This window comes from Mytilus edulis, chromosome 1 (genome assembly GCF_963676685.1).
Source record: "Mytilus edulis chromosome 1, xbMytEdul2.2, whole genome shotgun sequence".
Lineage (NCBI taxonomy): Eukaryota > Metazoa > Mollusca > Bivalvia > Mytilida > Mytilidae > Mytilus > Mytilus edulis.
This window is the reverse complement of record NC_092344.1, coordinates 43,534,874-43,558,997: the sequence shown is the minus strand read 5'-3', so window position 1 is coordinate 43,558,997 and position 24,124 is coordinate 43,534,874. Positions and strand designations below refer to the sequence as shown.

Below are 24,124 nucleotides of genomic sequence, written 5' to 3'. Positions count from 1 at the left end.
TGTACATACAATACAGTTTTACTTCTTTAATATGCAGATATGGATTTTGGCAGGAAATTCTCATTTTAAGCTGATCGCAATTCTCAACATGTTAACAAAATCATCTGGTATGGTTCATTGAATTCATGCAATCAAAACCCCTAGAGGAACAATCAAAACTCCTAGAGGAATGGTTGGATGATTCAATTTTACAGGCTTTATCTCCACTATCATATAAAAAAAACACATTATGCATTGAGCACAACAGTCTGTACATCCTTTTGTTGATGATCATTTCAAGAAAGTTATCAATGGAATATATACTTAGTTACAAAATGAAGGGTATGTGTACAAACAAACTTGTAAAAAAAAACTTGTTGTTTTTTCTATGGTCGGATTGTTGTCTCTTTGACACATTCCCCATTTCCATTCTCAATTTTATTGTGTACAATCATACTTGTCAAGAAAATTTTTGTTATTTTACTTTTTATTTTATTTTCATGAAATTGGGCATATTGTTTAGATCCTAATTGTAAATTTCCATGTGGATAGGATGATTTTTGTCTGTAAAATCTTTTCCAGAATTGTTCTCGTTTAAAATTTTGTCCATGTTCAGAGCCCAACTTGTATAATAATATTAGATGTTTATGAGTAGTCTGAAGTATTTGGTATTATCCCTGTTTAGCAGAAAAAGTACTAGACATGAATGTAAACCAAGGTATATCATTTTGAAGGTTTTTGTATAGAAGCTGCATTAGGAACTTGTGTCTTTTTCATCGATATTTGGTATATTCTACGAAAAACTCGTGTGCAGTCAAGTAGACCGATAATATATATATACATGGGACTCCCAGGGGCGGATCCAGCCATTTTAAAAAGGGGAGTTCCAACTATATGTCCCCATTCAAATGCATTGATCGGCCCAAAAAAAGGGGGTTTCTATAACTTGTCATCATTAGTTTTAAACTATTCTTCCTGGATATAACTAAGCATCTCAACGGGTGATGTTTCTCGATTACATTAACCTATAGTAACGATAATCATCATGGATCTTGAGTTAAAAACAGGCTCTTGCAGAAAAAGGAAAAGCGACACTGAAGGTAAAGAAGGAACAATATCTAGTAAACTATTTTTTTTTTGACAGAGTCTGAGTATAGCATATAACTTCATTAGAACAATCAAAAAACGATAAATAGACTGACAAATACAGTAGGGGGCAGTCCTGTCTGCGTATTCATTTCACGAACTTTAAACTTTCTCTTTACAGATAAATGAAATATAAATAATACGAAACATGAATGCATGGATTAGTTTTTATCCATGTTTCTTTAACCTTAAAAATTGAAAGAATATCCCATATTCCAATTTGATATTATTGAGGAATGGTAGAACCTTTAACCAGAGACATATAAATAAATACATGTCTCTGCTTTAACACAGGATTTTGTCTTTACTTATTCGGGACTACGGAATTTCGTTTCTTTATATTCGGGGTTTCGGAATCAGACACCCCCAAATCCTAACCCCTAAATTTATAGATTCTGGAACTAAAATACCACCAACTATTTCCAGAAATAATTTGAAATACGGAACTACATGTACAAACGTCAACAAATCCATTCCAATTCTCCTGTACCCATATATACTTACTCTATAGATAGAATCGTATACATGTATCTTATCTCATTCTATCCCTAGTTTGTCTACTCTTTGTCAGCATAAAAGCGAGTTTAATATTTTGTAACTGCGACTGTATGATGGTGCTTACTGGAAAGCTTATTTCCCATTTGCAAACAAAACTGTTAATACCGATGCTGCTACCAGATTGCTGATGGAGAAGGAATTGGAAGAAGACATTGATCATTGTGTTGATGATGATGTGCTACCTTTAGAAACACAGACTGCCCTGAAACAACTGTAAACTTGGAAAAGAGCATGCATGAGTGGCGAGAGATTGTGCGGTCTTGCCATGCTCCATGTTCATCGCGATAAAGATATCAGCAGACCAAAGTATGATTCTGAAACGATTTGACTGAACCGGCCATAGAAAACTTTGGAAAACTCTACTGAATCGATTTTTGTTCTATGTTCTGGCAGCAGACTCAAATCAGTGATATTGGATGATTATCTTACATATAAATTTAAATAAAGTTGTTAAAAATTTGGTGTTAGTAAAAGCAAGGATTTGTAGCAGTTGTCACTATGGTTCTGAACACAGAAAAGGACTTCCCCCGCGATGAAAACAAAAGACTGGGAGCCTCTAGCATATGAACTGGACTAGTTAAGAAAGTCTTAAAGAAGCAACTTTGTTAACGACTGTGTATTAAATACTGGAAAAAGAACAGAATATGTTCAGCGAGGTTTAAGATGCATATCTTATAAATAGAACGGTACTATATCTAATGAAGTGGATACTCTAGCGTTTCAAACTTCAGCCAAATACATAATAATAATCGATGTATGACATGTATGCGTTCCTGATAATTGTTTAGGGGAGAGTCCCTCTGTATTGAAATAAAATACGGATAAGTATGGATCATAGTCGTTTTAAAAACTCAAGCCATGATTTTAGTTAGCTATGAAAAACGGGTTTTGGTCGACTTTTAACAAAGCATTTCGACTGTGACTTAGACCTTTGCATAGTAATCGGATACTGCAAAATTCGTACATTTAATGAACCCTTCAGTAATGACAAAATTTTAAAAAAATATTTAGGAGATATTCCAAATCAGCCTTTTCAGTAATTTCTGTTGATTAAAATTTGACAAAAATGGAATCAGAGGCGTATTAAGGCCGTTCTTACGCGTACGCCCGAACTTGAACACCATGCAAATTAACGTGTAAGTCTGTTTCACACTATATCACAGTTTTATTAAACAATGCTATAAATAATATATCACATAAAAATTCATCATCCTCATATCAAAAGTTATCACTTGCACCATTCAGGACAAATTCCAGTACATAAAATGTTTGACAATATATTAGCAAAACGATGGCAGTTATTTTTAATCAAGTGGTACTTTCCAAACTTGGTGACAAAACTCCTAGCACATTTGTATAAACATCCCAATGGAACGGAACTATACCCAGCTATTTCACTCTCCATTTTGGCGGAACATAAGTCCCCATTTTTTGGGTACACTGTTTGCATATTAGCATTGGACAAGCTATTTTCATCAAATGTCGAGTTAGTTTTCCCGCTATCTCCATTAAGAGCAGAATATATTGTCTTGTTACCAACATCTTGAAAATTCCCAATATTTCCACTTCCAGCACCAAACTCAATAAAGTATCCTTCGTAGAATATCCATCTATGTACAGGTCGTAACGTGCTTCTGACTGGTGAATGGTTCCGAGGCTCAGATGATTTTGTTTTATTTTTCTCCCTGACAGATCTTTTACCAATGAGATTTGGATATTTTTCTCTGAGATCCTGAATATCTTGCATGTCATAACCTTTCGTTCGCATTTTTGCTTCTATTTGTAGACATTTGAGGTCAGTGACGCCAAAAAAATAAGGATTCGTTTGGTTAGCCGTTTGCTCTGTAATAAAAATGATACTGAAATGAATTCACATATATATAATTTTCATTACTTGTATTTACTTTTAAATATGTATAGCAGTGTATACAATAACACTAAAAGTACTCTTTATGGGTTATTGTCTGATATTTGATGTTGTCATGATGAGTTTCACTTGCAAAGAAGTATTACATTTATTTTCTTAGTACACTTTGTTTAACACATATTATTTGTGTGTATATAGAAAGCCGGGATAAATTGCTTTGATTTTCAATTTATCATTCACTTAACACGAGGACTTAGATGGGGTTTGCGTAATAGAGAATAATTGAAGAAAAAAATAGAGAATGATGAATGTATAAATGCGACCCTCGTAGGAGATGATCAAGTATTCATGAAATATTTTGTCTCGTAATAGAATTGTTGCTATAAAAACGACCAAGTTATCACATAATCAAAAACTCCATGACGAGGCTCATAAACCCATGTAATGATTTTAACCAAAATACTTACTGTCGCATCCTGTGTTTTCTGGATTTGTCATTGACTTTGCGATAGTATCCAAAAATGTACCAGTAAATACTCCATCAAGGGTATTTAGACTTTGAACAAGACAAAATACTTGGCACGTGGCGAAAACCACCTGAAATATACAAAATTTGTCATAAGCTTTAGCTGTTCAAAACCAATTTTATATAAAAGTTTGCACACAATTCAGTTTAAATGTCAATAATGATATTCGACAAGGTTGTCCAATACACAGTTGTATTTACCCATGATAGTCCATCTGTAAAAAGATACATTCTTGGTCCGTTGTAAGGTTGAATTGCATGGTTACGAATAACAATAGACGACATGTGTTGCTACATTTCACTATTTTTTGCCGTGAAAGTGCTTATCTATACTAAACAGTTACACAAAAGCATACAGACATAGCAATTGCCATTGTGACAGAAACGTTTTTACATTTAATCTAAGACTACTACGAATTAATGAATAAACTACTTTACATATTCAACTTTATTTTATCTTTTGTGTTGCTTTTCTTCTAGTCATTTTCTTTTCTTATTGTTTATATGTTTTGTTTACAAAATGTTAATCAGAAACATATATCACCTTTGATTTAATTCATTACTATTGTTTGTTTTTTTAACGTCCGATTGTGCGTTTCTGTTTGTGTCCTATCGTCGACACAGTATATGAGAGAATAAAGTAATTGGTGTTGAAAGTTTCATTAAAACACACACAAATAAATGTTAATACAAAAAACATAAGAAAAATATAAATGATCTTTAAACTCGATTAAATCAAATGAAAGTGGACACTCATTTCACTGGGTTTTAGTAAATATTAAACCAAATTAAATTTTAAAAAGGTACAGGACTTACCAAAGAAAATCTCGACATATCCCAAATCATTAAATAAGTTCCCAGATATTTTCTAACCTAAATTGGATATTCCCATATGATAAATGACGAGAAAGGGTCAAACTTCGTCAAATATAGTTGCATCAATTCCTTCAGGCTATTTATCACTTCCGACTATGTAAAAATACCAATATGTTGTCGTCATATTTGGTTTTTAAAACAAATACATACTATATACATGTTTATTATATACTAAGAAGTCAATAAGGTAAATTTTATAAGCAATACAATCATTGGAAATTAGACCAGTCAATCGTAATGATTTCGATATATAATATGTCATGGTATAGCAAAGGAATGTAGGACAGAAAGTCACAGGACAAAAAGTCACAATTCATATTTTCTTTGAATAAAAAACCCTTATTTCTACAAAAATATTTTTGTATTTTTCTTGAACTATTGTATATAAACCAACTTTGTAAACAAAAATTTTCAAAAACATATTTAAGATGATCAAATAATTGTTAAAAAAACATATTGTCAACGTTGCTTTGCACTTAAATGGCTTCATGGTGCCAAGAAATATATCTTTTGCATGATTAAAATTAAATAAATCTTCATTTTGCAAGCATAATGACACATTTCCTCAACTTTAGTATGAATATATGTATTTAAAAGTAAATATTTCAAAATATTCTCTTATATATCCAAGTAATTGTCAGCAAATTATTTGTGACTTTTTGTCCTGTGACTTTTTGTCCTACCTAATTTGTGACTTTATGTCCTGTGACTTTTTGTCCTGTGACTTTCTGTCCGTTTACGTAGCAAAGAATTTATTAAACCAAAAAATCTGTATAACGTCATATCGATGACGTGTGAAGAGCTTGTTTGACCGAGTGTAAAATAAAGTGTGTGTGGTATGTTTTTTCAGTATCACCAGAGACATCACACACACTTTCAACTCTCAACCAATATAAGCCCTCGAGCATAGTTCTCAGGATTATATCGGTGCTCGGGCTGATACGGACGTGATATAGAAAAAGCCGTATAACACTTTCTATAAATGACATGTAACGGCCAAATGAAGCCATCAAATCTGAACGTACATGTATTTTAAGGATCAAGATCCTCTATTGCATGAAGCTGCCGTGTCGACATCATTCTTATTTGTGTATGTTGTGTTCAAATCGCCTAGCTGTGCTCTGATTTCTTGCCCAGGTTTGACTAAATCTGGGCAAAAATAAATCCCAACAGGAAATAAAACCACTTTAATACGTGGAGTATATATTATAGACCACCATCAGACAAAGGGGAATCACTTGAACATCTCAGTACCTAACTTAATAGGATATCTTCGTGTTGAATACCGCGGCGTACTTTGACCAATAATGGTTGACTTGGATGGAGAGTAGTCTCATTGGCATTCGTACCACATTCTTATATCTATATAATTACATTAGATGTATGTTTCATTATAATACTTTATTCTGATTGGTTAACTGCACATCACATGTTATTCCGTAAGCAATTGCATTGCTCAATACAACTTTTCATTCATGATAACATGTGGTCCAACAATAAAGTGCACAGGTGAATTAAATAAAAAAAATATATAAAATTCGTGTTTTCATGATCATAGCTAAAAATGTAATTATAAGTATTGAATGCTTCTTTTTGTAACTTTATAGGGTTGTAAAAGCGTTGACCGTGCGCACATTTTTAAAATGAAGCGCTTCCGCGCTTCATACAAAATGTACTTCGGTCAACGCTTTTACACCCCAATAAATTTACAAAAAGAAGCATTTAATTCTTAAATATGTAATACATCTAGTGCAAACACCATGCTCAGTGGCGAATTCATCAGGTAGTAGACAAACCAACAAGAAATGACCGCACACTTGATCTACTGTGCATTTCAAATCCATCCCTACTAAAAAAAGAGTTGAAACATTACCACCACTAGGAGATCACGACATAATTGTCAGTGAAATTAATCTTTCCCTTGGCTTTCAAAAGCCAGAACGTCACCACACAAGGTATTCATTTACATACACACATATTGAAAAACACCAGTTAGAACTAGATATAGATAATATGTGGAATAACTTCAAAACAAATAAATACACTGTCAGACAGAAAATATCCAAATGCATATACCAAACAAACTAACAGGTTATAGAACTTACCTAACATGGATAGATTAAATTTTGAATAAAAACTTATAAATAAGAAATCAAATTATATAAAAGAATAAACATGATGGCAGACACATTAAAAAATCAAAACATATTAAAACACAAGTACGTTATACAGAAAGAAATGATAAATGTATACTGGAATACATTGAAAACATGATGTTTGATATCAGAATACATGTACAAAAACCTGGAAATCAGAGATTCAACAAAAACTCTTTTTAAAAAAACATAAAAGGCCAAAAACAATGAACACGGGTACATGTATTGACGTTACGCGCGATAAAACTTCGACTGAAACGTTGTTTTTAAGTAAGTGCGACATTCTTGTAAGACTCCGCAATATCGACGATGCTTTTTAACTACTTATTGAAAATTGATGTATTTTAGATTTTTGAAAAATTAAGAAAAATAACATTTTAAAAAATCATAAAATTCTATCATTATAAGAGCACTGACAAGCAAACAATTGACGTAAATTTGAGTTGAGTTCGTTTTTACGTCAAAAAATGGCGGTGCAACAACCTTGTAAGCGGCTTTGAAAAATCGTCCATAAATTGCCATATATTATTTTCCGGGATATTTGTCTTTAAATTCATAAAATTAAGCAAATTAACATTGATGTAGTAAATACAAATACTAACCTTTTTTCCATTTTAGACAAAAGTTTTTTGATTCTCAAATCTGTAATCCCAATTTTTTTCCCGTGGGACAGATTTGCACTTGTAGTATGGAACGCTTTTTTTCTATGATGTCATTATAACGTCTTTAAAAAATGCATATTAAAAGACTGCATGAACCTTTCTGTTAAATAATGGAAAAAAACGTTTTTTAAAATATTAGATAGTTTAGAGACGAAAATCATAGTTTAGTGGTTACAATAAATGAAATATATTACGCGGGACAGCCTAAAAATAGCCGTTTTTTTAAATGAAGCTTGTTGCATGCAGCATAAAACATAGTTTCAACAATTATTTTTTTTCGTTTTTATTTTTAAAAAAATATTATTTTTTTAAATACGTACAATAGCAATGAATATGATATCACAAAATTATATATTCTGGACTTGCATCTTGCCAACTACGCCGATTTTCCAATGAGGTACGAACTCGGGCGTAACGTCTTTGCATCTCTTAGAAATGAAGGTTTACTATACATATAGATCCCCTGAAAAAGCAAATATCCTAAAAGAACACTTTAAATCACCATTTACATCTGTCTGAGTCTAATACAGTAGTCCCTGACAAAGGTCCATCAACTCAACACATCTATCAATGGACAACATAGACATCGAGAAATTAATTAAAATACAAAACCTTACAAAACAAAAGGACCAGATAACATAACTTAAATAGTGCTAAAAGAAAACATTATACAAATATAGCCTTTGTATGAGGTCGATACAAGGATATATTGACCTGAAAGAAGTATATTGACTGAGAACGAAGTCCGAGGTCGATATATCCTGTATTGACCTCATAGAAAGGCTATATTTGTTATATTATTAATTTCAGACCATTATATGCATATTTGTATCAAAATCGTCATTTGATTTTGTTTGAATTTTATGGATATCATATTGTCTCCTTGACAATAACAACATATTACATTTGTAGTTGTCATTTTATATACTTTTTTTGTTTGTTTGACATCTTATGTATTTGAAGATTTTTTTTCGACAAATAATGAGGGGGGATAGGAGGGGTCCTGATCCCGAAATCCCGGACTTAAAAAAACGAATTCCCGAGGTCCCGAATTTAAATAAAGTAAATCCCGATGTCCCGAAATCCGAAAAAAACGATTCCCGGATCCCGAAAGGGTCAATCCCGAAATCCCGAGCTTAAAAACACCCGATCCCGGAGTCCCGATAAAGGTCCTATCCCCCCTCAATAATCGATCACAAATGTCATTTGTTTCAAAACGTTTGACGATATCCTGAAATTCATTACATGACGTCATAAAGTAAATCGGGTTTTAGATATTCTAAAAATAACCGTGCAATAAGCTCTGTGCAATATGCTTTTTGCCATCCGCCGTTTTTCTCTACCTTCGAAATAATATAACATGTGACTATCCCTAAACGAATCAAATTTGTTCAAATATACGAATTAATAATATTTACATATACACACACTAACTTTTACAAAATTAAGACAAACAGGAAAAGTACCTCAATATTGGAATCATGCAAACGTAATATCATCTTTCAAAAAAAAAAAAAAAACATCATCCTCGGAACTATAGATCAATATCGTTGGCGTGTTTTTCCTGCAAATTATTAGAGCACCTACTTGCAAGCAACATCATGAAAAACCTCGAATCAAAAAACCTACTTTCTGACTTGCAATACGTCTTCAGGGCAAATAGAACTTGCAAATCCCAGATAATTTCACTAATTCATCCACTGCATGTCATTAAATAACGATAAAAATATAAAAACCTATTAAGTCATCGTGGATTCAAAAGCCTTTGGTTAAGTTCCTCTTACCCAACTACTATACAAACTTCGGCTGTTTTCTGTTTTTTGGTCGGGTTGTTGTATATATATCTTTGACACATTCCCCATTTTCATTCTGAATTTTTAACCAAGATAAAATCTTTCCTATCAAATCGTGCATTATTTGTTATTTTTGTTATTTATGTATTATTGTCATTTTGTTTATTTTCTTTGGTTACATCTTCTGACACCAGACTCGGACTTCTCTTGAACTGAATTTTAATGTGCGTATTGTTATTCGTTTACTTTTCTACATTGGTTAGAGGTATAGGGGGAGGGTTGAGATCTCACAAACAAGTTTAACCCCGCCGCATTTTTGCGCCTGTCCCAAGTCAGGAGCCTCTGGCCTTTGTTAGTCTTGTATTATTTTAATTTTAGTTTCTTGTGTACAATTTGGAAATTAGTATGGCGTTCATTATCACTGGACTAGTATATATTTGTTTAGGGGCCAGCTGAAGGACGCCTCCGGGTGCGAGAATTTCTCGCTACATTGAAGACCTGTTGGTGACCCTCTGCTGTTGTTTTTTATTTGGTCGGGTTGTTGTCTCTTTGACACATTCCCCATTTCCATTCTCAATTTTATAAATACTTATACTATAAAACCATTCCTCTGACATTATACCAGTTACACCAGGTGTTCAATAGGGATCTGTATTAGGTTCTATACTATTTTAGATACATGTTAATGACTTACCTGACTATTTACAGCACAGTCAATCCAGGCTCTTTGCTGACGACAGCATCATTTACAGACATATAAAATCAACATCAGATTGTCTAAAACTTCAAGACGACATAGAAGGGACAATCAAATTGAAACAAGACTGACTAATGCGGTTCCATGCCGACAAAGGTAACATACTCCGAATGACCACAAAGAACAACCTATTCATTTTTATTATAGCATCTTGATGTAGTTGAAAATACAAAATACCTCGGAGTAACAATATCCACAAATCTAAAGTGGAACAAACACATTCAGAACATGGCATCTAAAGCAAACAAAATCGACCATTGCATTCATCAGAAGAAATCTAAAAAATAAACCCAGTAGCCATTAATGACAGAGCATACAAAGCACTTACCAGGCCAGATTTTTAATACTGCTGCACCGTCTGGAACACCTAATTTAACAACAGAGAACATTAACGCCAAAGTCCAAAGACGTGCAGCAAGATAAGCATGTTCCAATTACCAATATTCAGTGTTATAAACATGCTCCCCGTTTGAATGTTTTTACACAAGTAATAGTCCACTCAGGCTCAGACAGATACGAACATACGGTCAAGGGCTAGTTTAAACAGTATTTATTAATGAAAAATTACAAGATATAATATATTACTACAATGTTGATCAATGTTACATAAAGTTCAAATATGGAATTCGGAAACAAGTTTGGAATCTGAAACATGTTCGTAAAAACTTTTATAAATCCGTCTCCCTAAAAAGTTCAGGGTTTTCATTCATATTAAAAAAAATATCAAGGAATTGTATATTTAAATATACAATTCCTTGAAAGTATGTACTTGTTATCATAAAGTTAAAGCCGTTTCTGAACACGACTTAATGCAAGTTCGACCCTTCAATGTAAAAGGGCATATGGCAATACATTTTTTTTCTAAATTATTTGATACCGGGAAATTGGTGACCTCACTTTAATTTTAAGCATGTCAGCTATCTATTTTTTTTTCTACAAAAAAAAACGAGTTTTGTATTTTTTGATATCAAGTTCAATTCTCCATGCAGAAACGACCATTTTTTTTCTGTGTCCAGTAGCATCGTATATTCTTGAAATATTTTCTTGCAAATGTCTGTACATTCATGGACATGCAACATTGCAAACCCACAGGTTAACAAATAAAAATGAACACTCAGACTATAATCATAAAGTAGGACAATAAATGAACAAAAGACAAACCCGCGACATAGAAGTATAAACACTAGACCATAAACTCTGAAAACTTAAAGTAAAATAGAAACATGGATGACAAAACATGCAGGGGCGACACCAGAGAGTGAAGAGAACTTGCTTCTTGCAACTTGAGACACTTTCCGTGAAAACAATTTTATATATGAAGACAACCTTTTGTTTAATTTTTTTTTAATTTCTAACATGAGACATTTGCCTCATTTGCCTCAATGTAGTTACGGCCCTGAAACCCGCCTCTGCGTTGCACCTGGCTGAGACTACTGTGTTATAGTAGTCTCAGGTGGCACGTGCATGTAGACATTGGTGTTCATAAGTTTGGCGGGAAAATGTTATGTAAATCACGTGATAGGAAGTTTCCATGGCCGTTCAGAAGAGAATCACATGACAAACAAAATATTGACAAACGTGGGGACCTTGGCAAGGTGCCCTATACTACAGGTATGAAAAGAGAAAGTAGCGATGGCTGAGACAAACTAATGAAGATGAAGAAATCAGAAACTCGGTCGACAACTCTACCAGCAGTTCTGAAAGAATATGTCCCGGAATATGACCCAAAATCTTCGGTGTAAGTTGTTTACATTGGCAATGAAGAGGGGGGATAGGACCTTTATCGGGACTCCGGGATCGGGTATTTTTAAGCTCGGGATTTCGGGATTGACCCTTTCGGGATCCGGGAATCCTTTTTTTCGGATTTCGGGATGTCGGGATTTGCTTTATTTAAATTCGGGACCTCGGGATTTCGTTTTTTCAAGTCCGGGATTTCGGGATCAAGACCCCTCCTATCCCCCCTCAATGAAGGTCGTGGCATGCATCGATAATCAAAATCGATGAAAAATATTATAATGCACGCGCCAATAAGTTATTTACCATCTAAAGGTTACAACTGATATTAGTTCGAATTTATTCAAATTGTAGCACATATAATAAAAAATCTGATCCATACAAACAAGACGCGTTTCAGTCGTTTGACACCAAGTGACCAACAGTTTTTGCATGCACATCTCCGATAGGGAGTGTACACGGATTCCACTGTACCCCGTAGCTCTTGAGGGGTTCTTTGGATAACGGAGGAATCTAGGAATACATACATTCTAGCCAGAAACCACTGGTTGTATATGTCTTCTCCATCCAGGGGAAGCAAGTTAACTCGTACCAACGGAAACTCGTACCATGTTAACTCGTACCAAAAAAGTTAACTCGTACCAACTTAAAGTCGTACCACTGGGAAGTCGTACCATTAAAAAAAAAAATTTTGTGGTGTTTTATTCTTTCTAAAATTAATAAAAAAATTGAAATTGTGGTCTCATTTACTTTCCTGTGAAGGTGTCACTACTCTTTTTCAAAGCAATGCATATCTCCCACATTAAATGAACATGACATTACTTAATATTATTAATTCGTATATTTTAACAAATTTGATTCGTTTAGGGACAGTCACATGTTAAACTATATTTTCGAAGGTAGAGAGAAAACGGCGGATAGCAAAACGCATATTGACCTGAAAAAAGCATATTGCACGGTTATTTTTAGAATTTCTAAAAACCAATATACTTTGTGACGTCATGTAATGAATTTCAATGATATTGTTTAACGTTTGGAACACATGATATCTGTGATCGATTATTTGACGAAAAAAATCTTCAAATACATAAGATGTCCAAAAAAGGGTAAATGAAATAACAACTAATATGTTGTTATTGTCAAGGAGACAATGTAATATCTATAAAATTCCAACAAACCTAAATGACGATTTTTATACAAATATGGTCAGAAATTAATAATATAACAAATATAGCCTTTGTATGAGGTCAATACAGGATATATCGACCCAAAGAAGTATATCGACCTCGGACTTCGTCCTCAGTCAATATACTTCTTTCAGGTCAATATATCCTTGTATCGACCTCATACAAAGGCTATATTTGTATAATATCTTAATAGAAGTTGTCAGTTTCTCGACAAGTTTCTCGGTCAGTAATCATTACCTTGTGCAAAATATTATATATATAAAAAAAATCATACTTTTAACATGTTGGTCATAAACAATTTACAACCTTTGAAACACACTAAATTAATTCTTTCAGTGAATAAAATTCCTTCGAGAAACAAAAGAAAAGTACCCAAATCTATTCAATGTAACTGATTTGGAATGATTGAAAATTAAATCCAATGGTTATCAGTATAAGTTTAAAAAAGAATGATTCAAGGGAGACAACAAATCAAATCTGCCAAGGTATTGTCTATATCCAATACACATGGAACATTAGCTACAGACTGATCATTTTACTTTCAAATTATATACATTTTACAGACTTAAGAGGTATTGAGAAAAATAACAGTATATATTCATAATTAAACACCAATCAAATGCATTTAAATAAGTTGGTACGAGTTAGCAGTGGTACGAGTTTACATTGGTACGAGTTATTTTTTAGTGGTACGAGTTAACGTTGGTACGAGTTTACATTGGTACGGGTTAACTATAATTCCATCCAGGTCGTAGTAACTCTGGTCCCTGTGTTCACATTGGCAGGCTCTGCATCCTAATTAGAAGCTGCTTTACTTTTAAAGTTGGCCCCTTTGCATACACAAGAATTTATATACAACATAGTCGGATCCAGGGGGGCCCCCCCTTGCGTGGGAAAATTTTGGTTGATTATATTCTCAGATCTGCAGTGACATCACAACATGTAACTGACCAATCATTGAAGCATGACTGGAGCGGGCCCCCCTTTAGGAAAAGTTCTGAATCCACCACTGTACAATATGTTATAACTTATGGCAGATTTTACAATAAGAAGGAATTATTGTTTTTTGTATCCATCAAAAAAGCAATTGCTGAAACTGTGAAACAGACTGTGTAATGGAGTAATGCATTATGTTATTGAATAAAATGTGTCTTTCTGAGTAAATAAAAATAAAAATTACTCTGTGTTTGTGTTTTATATTAGAATTAGAGGGTTTTCAATTTCAAAATATTGGACATGGAATAGACATCATGACCTACTTTACTGACATCCAGCTTATTTGGAGTGGAATTTTGAAGTATTATTTATAAGTGGAGCCTAATAACATGGACTTATATTTTAATAAAAAGTCTTCTTTTGTGTTTTAATCATAACTTTAAGGCAGATTTTTATTGGTAAAGGCTAAAAAAGGTAATTTAATAATATTGTTGCTAACGTCACGTCTTTTCCGTCCATTGTGGTATGTCACGATCGCAATTTTCTTGTTAGTTCTCAGACAGCCCATTGTAGTTATTTTTATCCCGGGTTTTATAAATAATTGAAAATAGCAATCATATTAAATTTGGATGACGTAAGGGGGTCAAAGGACTTGAGGAATCAATATCATTGGCTGTTTTATTTTTTGCGAACGTTACTGTTCGAGGTTTCCGTCCAAATCAGTGTCACGTGAGCAACATATATTTATATCTGTAACTCTCCTGAATAGGAGTTACGATATCGCCCTTTGCAGAAATAGATTCGGAGTCAGTTCCTTCACATGATGGGGAAGCAAAGAAGGCAAGTTGTATGTAATATTGTTACAAGAGGACCTTAAATGTATTCCGTCCATCAAAAAGACGTTCGCAACAAAACATAATGTCATGATAGTAGATGTTGCTAATGTTACTATTACGAATTGGTTTCTTGTGTATTCATTTGATATAAAGTACACCTGCAAATGACATTCTGTATATTTAGAAATTCTAAACCAGACTGTACAATTTTATTACTCCAGGCATATTTTAAACATCACTGTGTGCATACATTTTAACTTTTAAAGATGTTGTTGCTCATGTGACATGTCCAAATGTCGCTAACGTTACTAATTTTTTGGTTTCTTGTGTATTCATTTGATATAAAGTACACCTGCAAATGACATTCTGTATATTTAGAAATTCTAAACCAGACTGTACAATTTTATTACTCCAGGCATATATTAAACATCACTGTGTGCATACATTTTAACTTTTAAAGATGTTGTTGCTCATGTGACATGTCCAAATGTCGCTAACGTTACTCATTTTTGTCTCCGTCACATTAGCAACATGAAAGTAGGAGACAGAACACAATACTGTAAAATCTGCCTTATATGTTAAGACATTCCGCAGATAATGAGAATGGAAAGATTCACAAGAGTTGACAGACATGACCAAGCAGCCTTTTATTTAACTTATTGCTATTTGTCTGCCCTTCCAGGTGTTACATTGACCCAGTAGATAGATGTACATGTATGCTACTGGCAGGTATCTTTAAATTTGTTGTCAATTAAGCCTGGTATCTTTAAATTTGTTGTCAATAAGCCTGGTATCCTGACCAAACCCTGTCTTTGCGTCAGTTTGTGTGTAGTACAATCCACTTGACCACTTGCTGAACAGGATTGAATCACTGAGCATATATATGCCAGGGCTCAAGCTAGCATGCATGCGCCTGGGGAACCAAAGTCTCTTTCCTGTCTGTCAATTCACTTTGCCTAACCATTTAAAGCGAAATATAGTCGCCCTGTAGTTCACGATACCTGCTTTTAGTCACTTTCGTCATTGGCAATAATTCAATTTTTACTTTTAAAGTAAAATTCAAAGATATAAATGATTTATTTTCTTAACAAGTTCTTGTCCAGAATGATCATCCTTATGAAATAAAATATAGTGAATTATTTCAACTTGAAAAAAATATATAACAGTAACTGTAATTTGGGCATGGTCATAATAAAATAAAGCCTTTAAAGGGATTGGATTCAGTAAATTAAATATGTATGTTCACACAGGAACAGTTATATACTGTAAACAGGGAAATTTTCAAGGTAAGAAGTGAAACGCGAATTAAAAGAATGCGAAAATTTCAAAGAAACTCTAATCGTAATATAAAGACTCAAGTTTTTCATCTCAAGCAAGCAGACATTACGGAAATTCATGTTAGATCGTTAGTTATATGTAGATAACACCTGTCAATCAGTTTTCAAAAAACTACTAGGTTGAATCTGCAACAAAGAATAATCAGATCAAAAGATCGATTAATAAGGTTTGAATACATATGTTCAAACTCTTTTAGGTCATTTTTTAGTAGCAATAAACAAAAAAACTATGTTAATTGGACATGCTTTGATACTATATATGCCCTTGAATTTTTACTAGATAACATTTTTGTTCGCTTTGGGGATTCCGTATATCGTCAGATTATCGGAATTCCAATGGGGACTAACTGTGCACCACTTATTGCGGACCTGTTTTTGTATTGTTATGAGTTACAATTTATGACAAAAATAAGCAAAGACCCATCGAAACAACATCTGATAAACAAATTTAATAATACTTTTAGATATTTGGATGATATTTTGGCTCTCAATAATGACGACTTCAGTATGTATATCAATGAAATTTATCCTGTTGAACTTACTTTAAATAAAGCTAATACTAACAATGACCACTGCCCTTTTCTTGATCTTGATATCTATATCACTAATGGAAAGCTGAATACTAAAATTTATGATAAAAGGGATGATTTTTCATTTCCTATCGTTAATTATCCGTTTTTAGATGGTGACGTTCCCTTGTCACCATCTTACGGTGTTTATATATCTCAACTTGTACGATTCGCTCGTGTATGTAACAATGTTTTAGATTTTAACGAGAGAAATTTATGTATTACTGAAAAATTATTACACCAGGGTTTTCGATATCACAAACTAGTCAAAACATTTACTAAATTTTATCATCGGTATAAAGACATCATTCGTAAATATAGCTCAACATGCAGACTTCTAATACGTTCAGGTATTTCACATCCAATTTTTTATGGAAATATTCTTTATAAAGCACAAAGGTGTCAGTATTCACCTCAGAAACTTACAAAACCTTTGAATAGACTTATTAAGAAGGGATATAATTACGATACTGTTGTCAAGTCATTAAAGATTGCATATTTTGGCGTTAATATTGAGTCACTGATAAGGTCTTTGCATCGGAACTAAACACATTTATTCTAAAAACAGTTGTTGGCATGACACGGGTTATGTTCTTCTCATATATGTTATGATGGTATGATACTAAACCCCTAACGGGAAGGATTGTGCCTGATGTTCATATGATGAAATCATAATCTTTCAGTCAGTTTAATTGAAGTCTGGAGCTGGCATGTCAGTTAACTGCTAGTAGTCTGTTGTTATTTATGTATTATTGTCATTTTGTTTATTTTCTTTGGTTACATCTTCTGACATCAGACTCGGATTTCTCTTGAACTGAATTTTAATGTGCGTATTGTTATGCGTTTACTTTACTACATTGGTTAGAGGTATAGGGGGAGGGTTGAGATCTCACAAACATGTTTAACCCCGCCGCATTTTTGCGCCTGTCCCAAGTCAGGAGCCTCTGGCCTTTGTTAGTCTTGTATTATTTTAATTTTAGTTTCTTGTGTACAATTTGGAAATTAGTATGGCGTTCATTATCACTGGACTAGTATATATTTGTTTAGGGGCCAGCTGAAGGACGCCTCCGGGTGCGGGAATTTTTCGCTACATTGAAGACCTGTTGGTGACCCTCTGCTGTTGTTTTTTATTTGGTCGGGTTGTTGTCTCTTTGACACATTCCCCATTTCCATTCTCAATTTTATTTTCTTTTTTGTTATTGTGTATGTGTTTTTACAATCAATTATGACACATCTTTTATAACTTGCAGTATTGAATGAAACACTATAAAACAAGATGATGATATACTACACTAAAAAACAGGCCCCCCTCCTACTTATCAGGGTAAAATTCTAGCCTGAACACATTTACATGCAAAATTAAAAAGGATCACCAAATTTGTTATCCAGCCAGTGGTGTGGTTCTTTTTCTAAAATATCAAAATCCCCACCGAAATATGATTTCATGTACAGTGTACATAAAGGCCATACATGTAAGATACATACATGTATGCTGAATGATTTGCTCACAATGTCATGGATGTATATACTACAAGTACACACCCGTGATATCGCGGGTCCGTGACTGAATTAAAGTATAATAACTATGCCTAGAAGCCTTATTTTAGTAATTGGTATTGTCATCTGATAAGTCATGTCGATTATAAGATACACAGTTTTCTCTGCTTTCAAATCTTTCTGTTTCAACCCGTCGACCTGGAACTTATTAATTATTAGAAATATTAATTATTTGGAAAACAAAAGGTCCTGGCTATCCAGGAATGGAGTATTTTTTAATCAACAGCATTGTCCTATATTAGTTATCTTAGAAAGTCTTGCTGATTGCTGAATAAAACTACAATAGGAAACAATTTGACAATGATTGAATTTAGTAGTGTCAGTCCTTTGATTATGACCCGTGTATATAGCAAAATCCTAAATACACCGTTTGATGGTGCGCCTGTCAAATGTGGAACGTACAGATAAGGTAATAGCTGAATATACTATTTGTATCGGTATCGGATTCGACCCGGAACTTGTTAATTATTGTCAATATTAATTATGCTGAAAACAAAAGGGTCTGGAGTGGTGTAATTTTTAATCTACACCATTGTTCTATATTAGTATATACAATGTACATGAATAGAGTTGAATTCGTTGATTTGTTGTTTTTACCCCATGACGGCTGACAAATTGGACCTCGTAATTTTAGTATTATAGATACATGTATCATATACAGTCAATATAACCAGACCAATTAAGAGAGAATTATTTTATTCATTCATTTTGAGGATAGAATCTATTTTTTCTATTTATTTGCCAGACTGGCATCCTGCAAACTTGCTCAAATTTAAACAGTGATAAATATTTAGGTACAACAAGACTCCAACAGGAAGTTCATCAATCTATGCCAAAACAAGATATTGTTGCATAATTCTGCATTTTATTTCAATAACAAAGATAAAAATAACTTTTTATAGGAATAAAAATTAAAAAAACAAATAGGCATGGTAGCTGTGCTTTATTTATGGCATTAAACTTCTCTGCAGTTTATGAATTATTAATTAATGTTCTGTTTTTCAATAAACAGGAAAATGGTTGTTTAGATTTATAACAATAAGACCATTTTAAACAACACTTTTTGGAATGAAGATTTTTTCCTGATAAATTAAGTGTTCGTTTTATATGAATTAATAATTAATGTTCTGTTTTTCAATAAACAGAAAAATGGTTATTTAAATTTATTACAATAAAACCATATTAAACAACACTTTTTGGAATGAATTTTTTTCCTGATAAATTAGTGCTCGTTTTACACTTGTAAATTAATATTTAAAGATTACATGTATTAACTTTTATATCCAGGTAACACTGTATTTACTGTTTATTTTTCTACAGAAAACGGACACAAATTCAAGAAAAAAAACCTGTAAAATTATCTACGCAAGAGGAAATTCAGAAGCCAAAATCATCAGGTTATGGATGCCGCCACACCAGTCCAGAGCATGCCAGAAGCACTTCAGCTGGGGCAGCCAGTACCACAAAACGCAAGAGAGCACATCCTGCCCAGGTATTTATTCTCTAAATATTTCCAATATAGTTCCATAAGCAATAATTGGTAGTATAATTACATGTAGTGTGCAGGATATTTTTTCTCTCTCAAGATTTAGGGTGGAGGAGGGGCAGGGTATTCTACAGTCCAAATAATTTTGACGTCTTGGAAGGCTATTTTAAATTTTTGTTTTGACGCCTTGTAAGGGGTCAAAGAAAAAAAATATAATAGCCTTTCAAGACGTCATAATTATTTTGACTAGGTATTCTTATGTTGAAAATTGGCAAAGATTGGGGTAAATGATAGAGACAGCTATCAAACAACACTGGTTTACCAAAATAGACACCTTGAAAGTCGCATATATGCAGATAATAGTATTTAATTAGCTTTAACAATTGATAAGCTCCTGCAGCATACCTGTAAAATGCAACACTTGCTGGCGTCCAGACAAGTAAATAAGATAACAGGCAACTTAATACCTTGTAAATTTCTGCCAATACCAAAATCTCAAAAACGTGAAAATGCATGAAGTGGTAGAATAAACTATTGACAAGAATCCTGTCTTGGTACAGGGACAGTCATGTAAAAGGGTTGTATAAGAAATATAAATTTTAAAGATCTCAAACCTTTCCATATTGTCTTACAACATGTACAAAAAATAGTTTTAAGCACACAATAAAAATTTAACAAAAAATAACAACCAAATACAAGAATACTGTGTTATAATGACATGTAAATCAAAGAATGATTGTTGTCACTGAAAGCAATTAAAAATTCAAAGATTTTCAGACTTAATTAGTTGATTATGTAGTTTTGTCAAGTCATACAATGTTTCTTTAAACAGTATTAAAGAATAAACCTGCAGAAAGATGTGCGATTTTAATTCAATATCTACAATGCTGACAAATGATAAACACAATATCTATCATTGTCTATACTATTAAACGAGAAGACCTCATTTTGTGTGTCGCTTCTCTTCTTTCCACAATAAATTAATCACCATGCCTCTTTGTACAGTGCATAGTCGCATTTGTCATCAATTCATATGAATATTCAGATTGAGTTATTTTGGGAAAAAAACGAGAAAAAAGGTGTCTGGATATAGTGTCCGTCATTGGACGAAATTTTAAGTCAGGTTAGACTTCCGGTTTGCGTTTTTTGTATACCTTGAACATACATATACTACGAAAAAGTGTATTTTCTATCTGATATCATTTTCAAGTTTACTATCCACGGCGGTCACAGAGTTTATTAAATAGAGAGGGTCTGTATAATATATCAATGACTGCTGTGGATCAATTATAGTAAACTGATAATTGAAAAGAAAAAGCAATTACACTTTATTTATAGTAATGAATGTTCATTTTATACATATGAGCGCTAAAACTATTCATGTGTTATTAAAACTATTAGAAAAAAATAAAAGAAATGGGAATTTCGGGGGAAAAACGAGGAGCCAGGCTAGAAAAACAATTGTCCTGTCCCAAAGTACCTATAACTGTTGATACCTTTTCTGAAATTCTCTAGTCATTAAATCGTTTACAAAAAATCATTCATTACAAAATAAGAAGATGTGGTATGATTGCCCATGAGACAGCTCTCCAAAAGAGACCAATATGACACAGATATTAACAACCATATGTCAATGTACGGTCGTCAACAATGAGCAAAGCCCATGCCGCATAGTCAGCTGTAAAAGACCCCGAAATGACAATGTAGATCAATTCAAACGAGAAAACTAACGGCCTTATTTATGTGCAAAAAATGAACGAAAAACAAATATGTAACACATAATAAAATAACCACCACGTAATTACAGGCTACTGACTTGAATGTTCATAATATACTAAATGCATGTTCATATTGAAATTAATATAAAACATAAAATTGGGAATTTTGGAAAATAAAGGATGAAGGATAAAAAAAAAAAAGAAGAATTTTCTGTCCCTATAAGTACCTATGACTTTTGATACTATTCTTAAAATTCTCCAGTCATTAAATCTTTTACAAATTTCTTCCTATACAACACTTTACATACATGCACTTTCAACCACGCTCGGAGTCTGAATGCCCGCGGTTTCGCGGGTGTGTTCTAGTATTTTTTAACTGTTATTCCTTTCAGTGTTCATAAGTTAATTTATCATGTCTGAAATTCACATGCAATCAAAATTTAAGAGCTTTATTATTGGTAAATAATATTAACTCCTTCCTTGTTCTTAATTTTGATGTAAACAACAGTAACTATGGTAACCAATGAGGATACATCATCTCTCCTGAGATGTTACAGTTTCAGGGTCTTAGTGGAAATGTTGGTTCTATGTTTAGAAGCAAGGACATTTCATGGTTTTATAAAAAGAGTCGGACTTAGCTTCTCTAAAATTTTCAAGTTGCTTTTGAAAATGAGCAGGAATTAAGGACAAAAATTCAACCAGATTTTGCATGGTGGTCTATGAAGGAGTTTTATTGTAAAAGATAAGGAGCTAAGTTTTAAAATTTTCTTATGTAATTCAATTGAAAAAATGCCTAAAACTGGAACTTTATAGGAAAATTATGATTCATCATATTAACTCTGGGATTTATAAAAATATTGCAATTTCAGCAGAGTCTCATAAATGTGGTATAATGAAAAAGGAAATTTAGTAGGTTCAGGTGTCTAATTATCAATTCAAGATTCACATATAAAATGATCAGTGCATGTACATACCATAATGTCACTTGTATGTGTAACATAAGATGATGGAAAAAATATATCTTTTCATAACAAGAGTAATCTTTATGTTAAAATCATATTTCAGGAAGGAAATAAAGGGGTAAGATTCAGTGTGTCTTAGCTTGTTGATTATGCTGTCCTTGCTACTGAAGTCAAGGGGGTTAACCTTGGTAAAGAGAGATAATGCTTGGAATCAGTGAAGTGTTTGTTAAAGTCAGTTTCAACACTGCTTTTTAAGCTTTATGTGAAACAGAATTTCAAAAAAGACCGTGTCACTTAGAAGCTTAAAATATATTTATGAAAATGGTTGACACAAACATTATAATGATTAAAAGAGTTATGTCCCTTAACCTAGGTTAAATGATAAGCATTTGAAAAAATACCTGGTAGTTATTAAAACATTGTTTAGTTCCCGTCTAATTTTAACAACAATTTCTTGTATTCATGTTTTAACACAAATAACTAAGTTTCTTAATACAAAATTTCTTTTTAGTCATTGAATTTTGTTAGAAAAATACTTTTGGATATTGATAACAGTCTGTTTTATCTGTTGATACTTTTGAAAATTTAGACAATTTACAGTAACAATTTCAACTTTTTAGTCATAATTTACATATCTAAATATAGATTTAAAAAGTGGAAACTTTTATCTCACTAATATTTAGATTCTAAAGAACTTTTATAATTAAAAATAAAATTTAGCCTATAAATTCGTCTATTAACTTGTAACAATGTGTGGCTAGTCATTTTATGGTGTTTGTGTGTTTGAAGAATATATATATGCTTGGGCTATGTTGGCTGTCCATATAAAACTTGCAAAATATTTTCATGAATCGGGGAAAGCAATTCAATTGTGCAATAAATTACAGGAAAACATTTTAAGCAAATTATATCTTACTTGAAGTTTGTATTTTTACGTTACACTCTACATGTAATATATGTATTTCTGTTGGCTAAAATGCATGCCATGTGTTATGGTCACAGACTTCATGTTGAGTGAAATTCATTTGAGTGTTTTAAAGTCTGTGCTTCAATCAATACATAGTAAACAATTTGTAAAAAAGTATTGATTCATTGTCTTAATTATTCATAATCCAACTGTAAATACAAGATCGGAATGTAGATACATGTATTAGTTTTTTAAAAGTGATGAGAAAAACAAGTTTTAAAAGGCATGCCTAATTAGGGTTTTATGTGTCAGTTTTTACAGCTTTTAAAAAAGGAAATGTGAATGTGAGAGGGCACAGTGTAATTATTCACATTTTCCATCCTTACAAGTGAATTACCACAAAGCTTTTAGACTGAATTCTTGGTTGTCACCAATGTCAGTCACAGAGGCTTGTCGCCTTGTTCAAATGTGATCTAAAGATGCAAGCAATACTGAAACAAGAATGTTTCAGACATGAATACTATTTGTGTGTGTAATATTTTAATGTACTAATGTTATATTTTACAAACGAAACG

At 32.7% G+C, this 24,124-nt stretch overlaps 2 protein-coding genes across 6 annotated transcripts in view; one reads left to right on the top strand and one right to left on the bottom strand.

The window, feature by feature from the left end:
• Nucleotides 1-2,828: 2,828 nt before the first annotated feature.
• LOC139483107 (uncharacterized) lies at nt 2,829-10,755 on the bottom strand. Of its 2 annotated transcripts, none has more exons than XM_071267147.1 (3): nt 10,649-10,755; nt 4,018-4,147; nt 2,829-3,525 (listed from the first exon to the last, which is right to left on the bottom strand). In XM_071267147.1, the coding sequence occupies exons 2-3, from the start codon at nt 4,046-4,048 to the stop codon at nt 2,912-2,914; spliced, it is 645 nt and encodes a 214-aa protein (XP_071123248.1). In that variant the 5' UTR covers nt 4,049-4,147; nt 10,649-10,755; the 3' UTR covers nt 2,829-2,911. The 2 variants fall into 2 exon arrangements, with proteins under 2 accessions (XP_071123248.1, XP_071123243.1); XM_071267142.1 differs by lacking the exon at nt 10,649-10,755 and adding an exon at nt 4,893-5,132.
• Nucleotides 10,756-11,838: 1,083 nt separating this feature from the next.
• The window catches only part of LOC139483056 (uncharacterized), a 67,323-nt gene continuing 55,037 nt past the window's right edge, over nt 11,839-24,124 (top strand). For 2 of the 4 annotated variants that reach the window (XM_071267100.1, XM_071267086.1), the window contains exons 1-3: nt 11,840-12,058; nt 19,797-19,968; nt 22,746-22,760. In XM_071267100.1, coding sequence (XP_071123201.1) covers nt 11,970-12,058; nt 19,797-19,968; nt 22,746-22,760 — 276 coding nt within the window. In that variant the 5' untranslated portion in view covers nt 11,840-11,969. Of the gene's footprint in view, nt 12,059-19,796; nt 19,969-22,745; nt 22,761-24,124 lie in introns of all 4 variants that reach the window. The other 2 variants (XM_071267106.1, XM_071267092.1) reach the window with 1 other exon arrangement.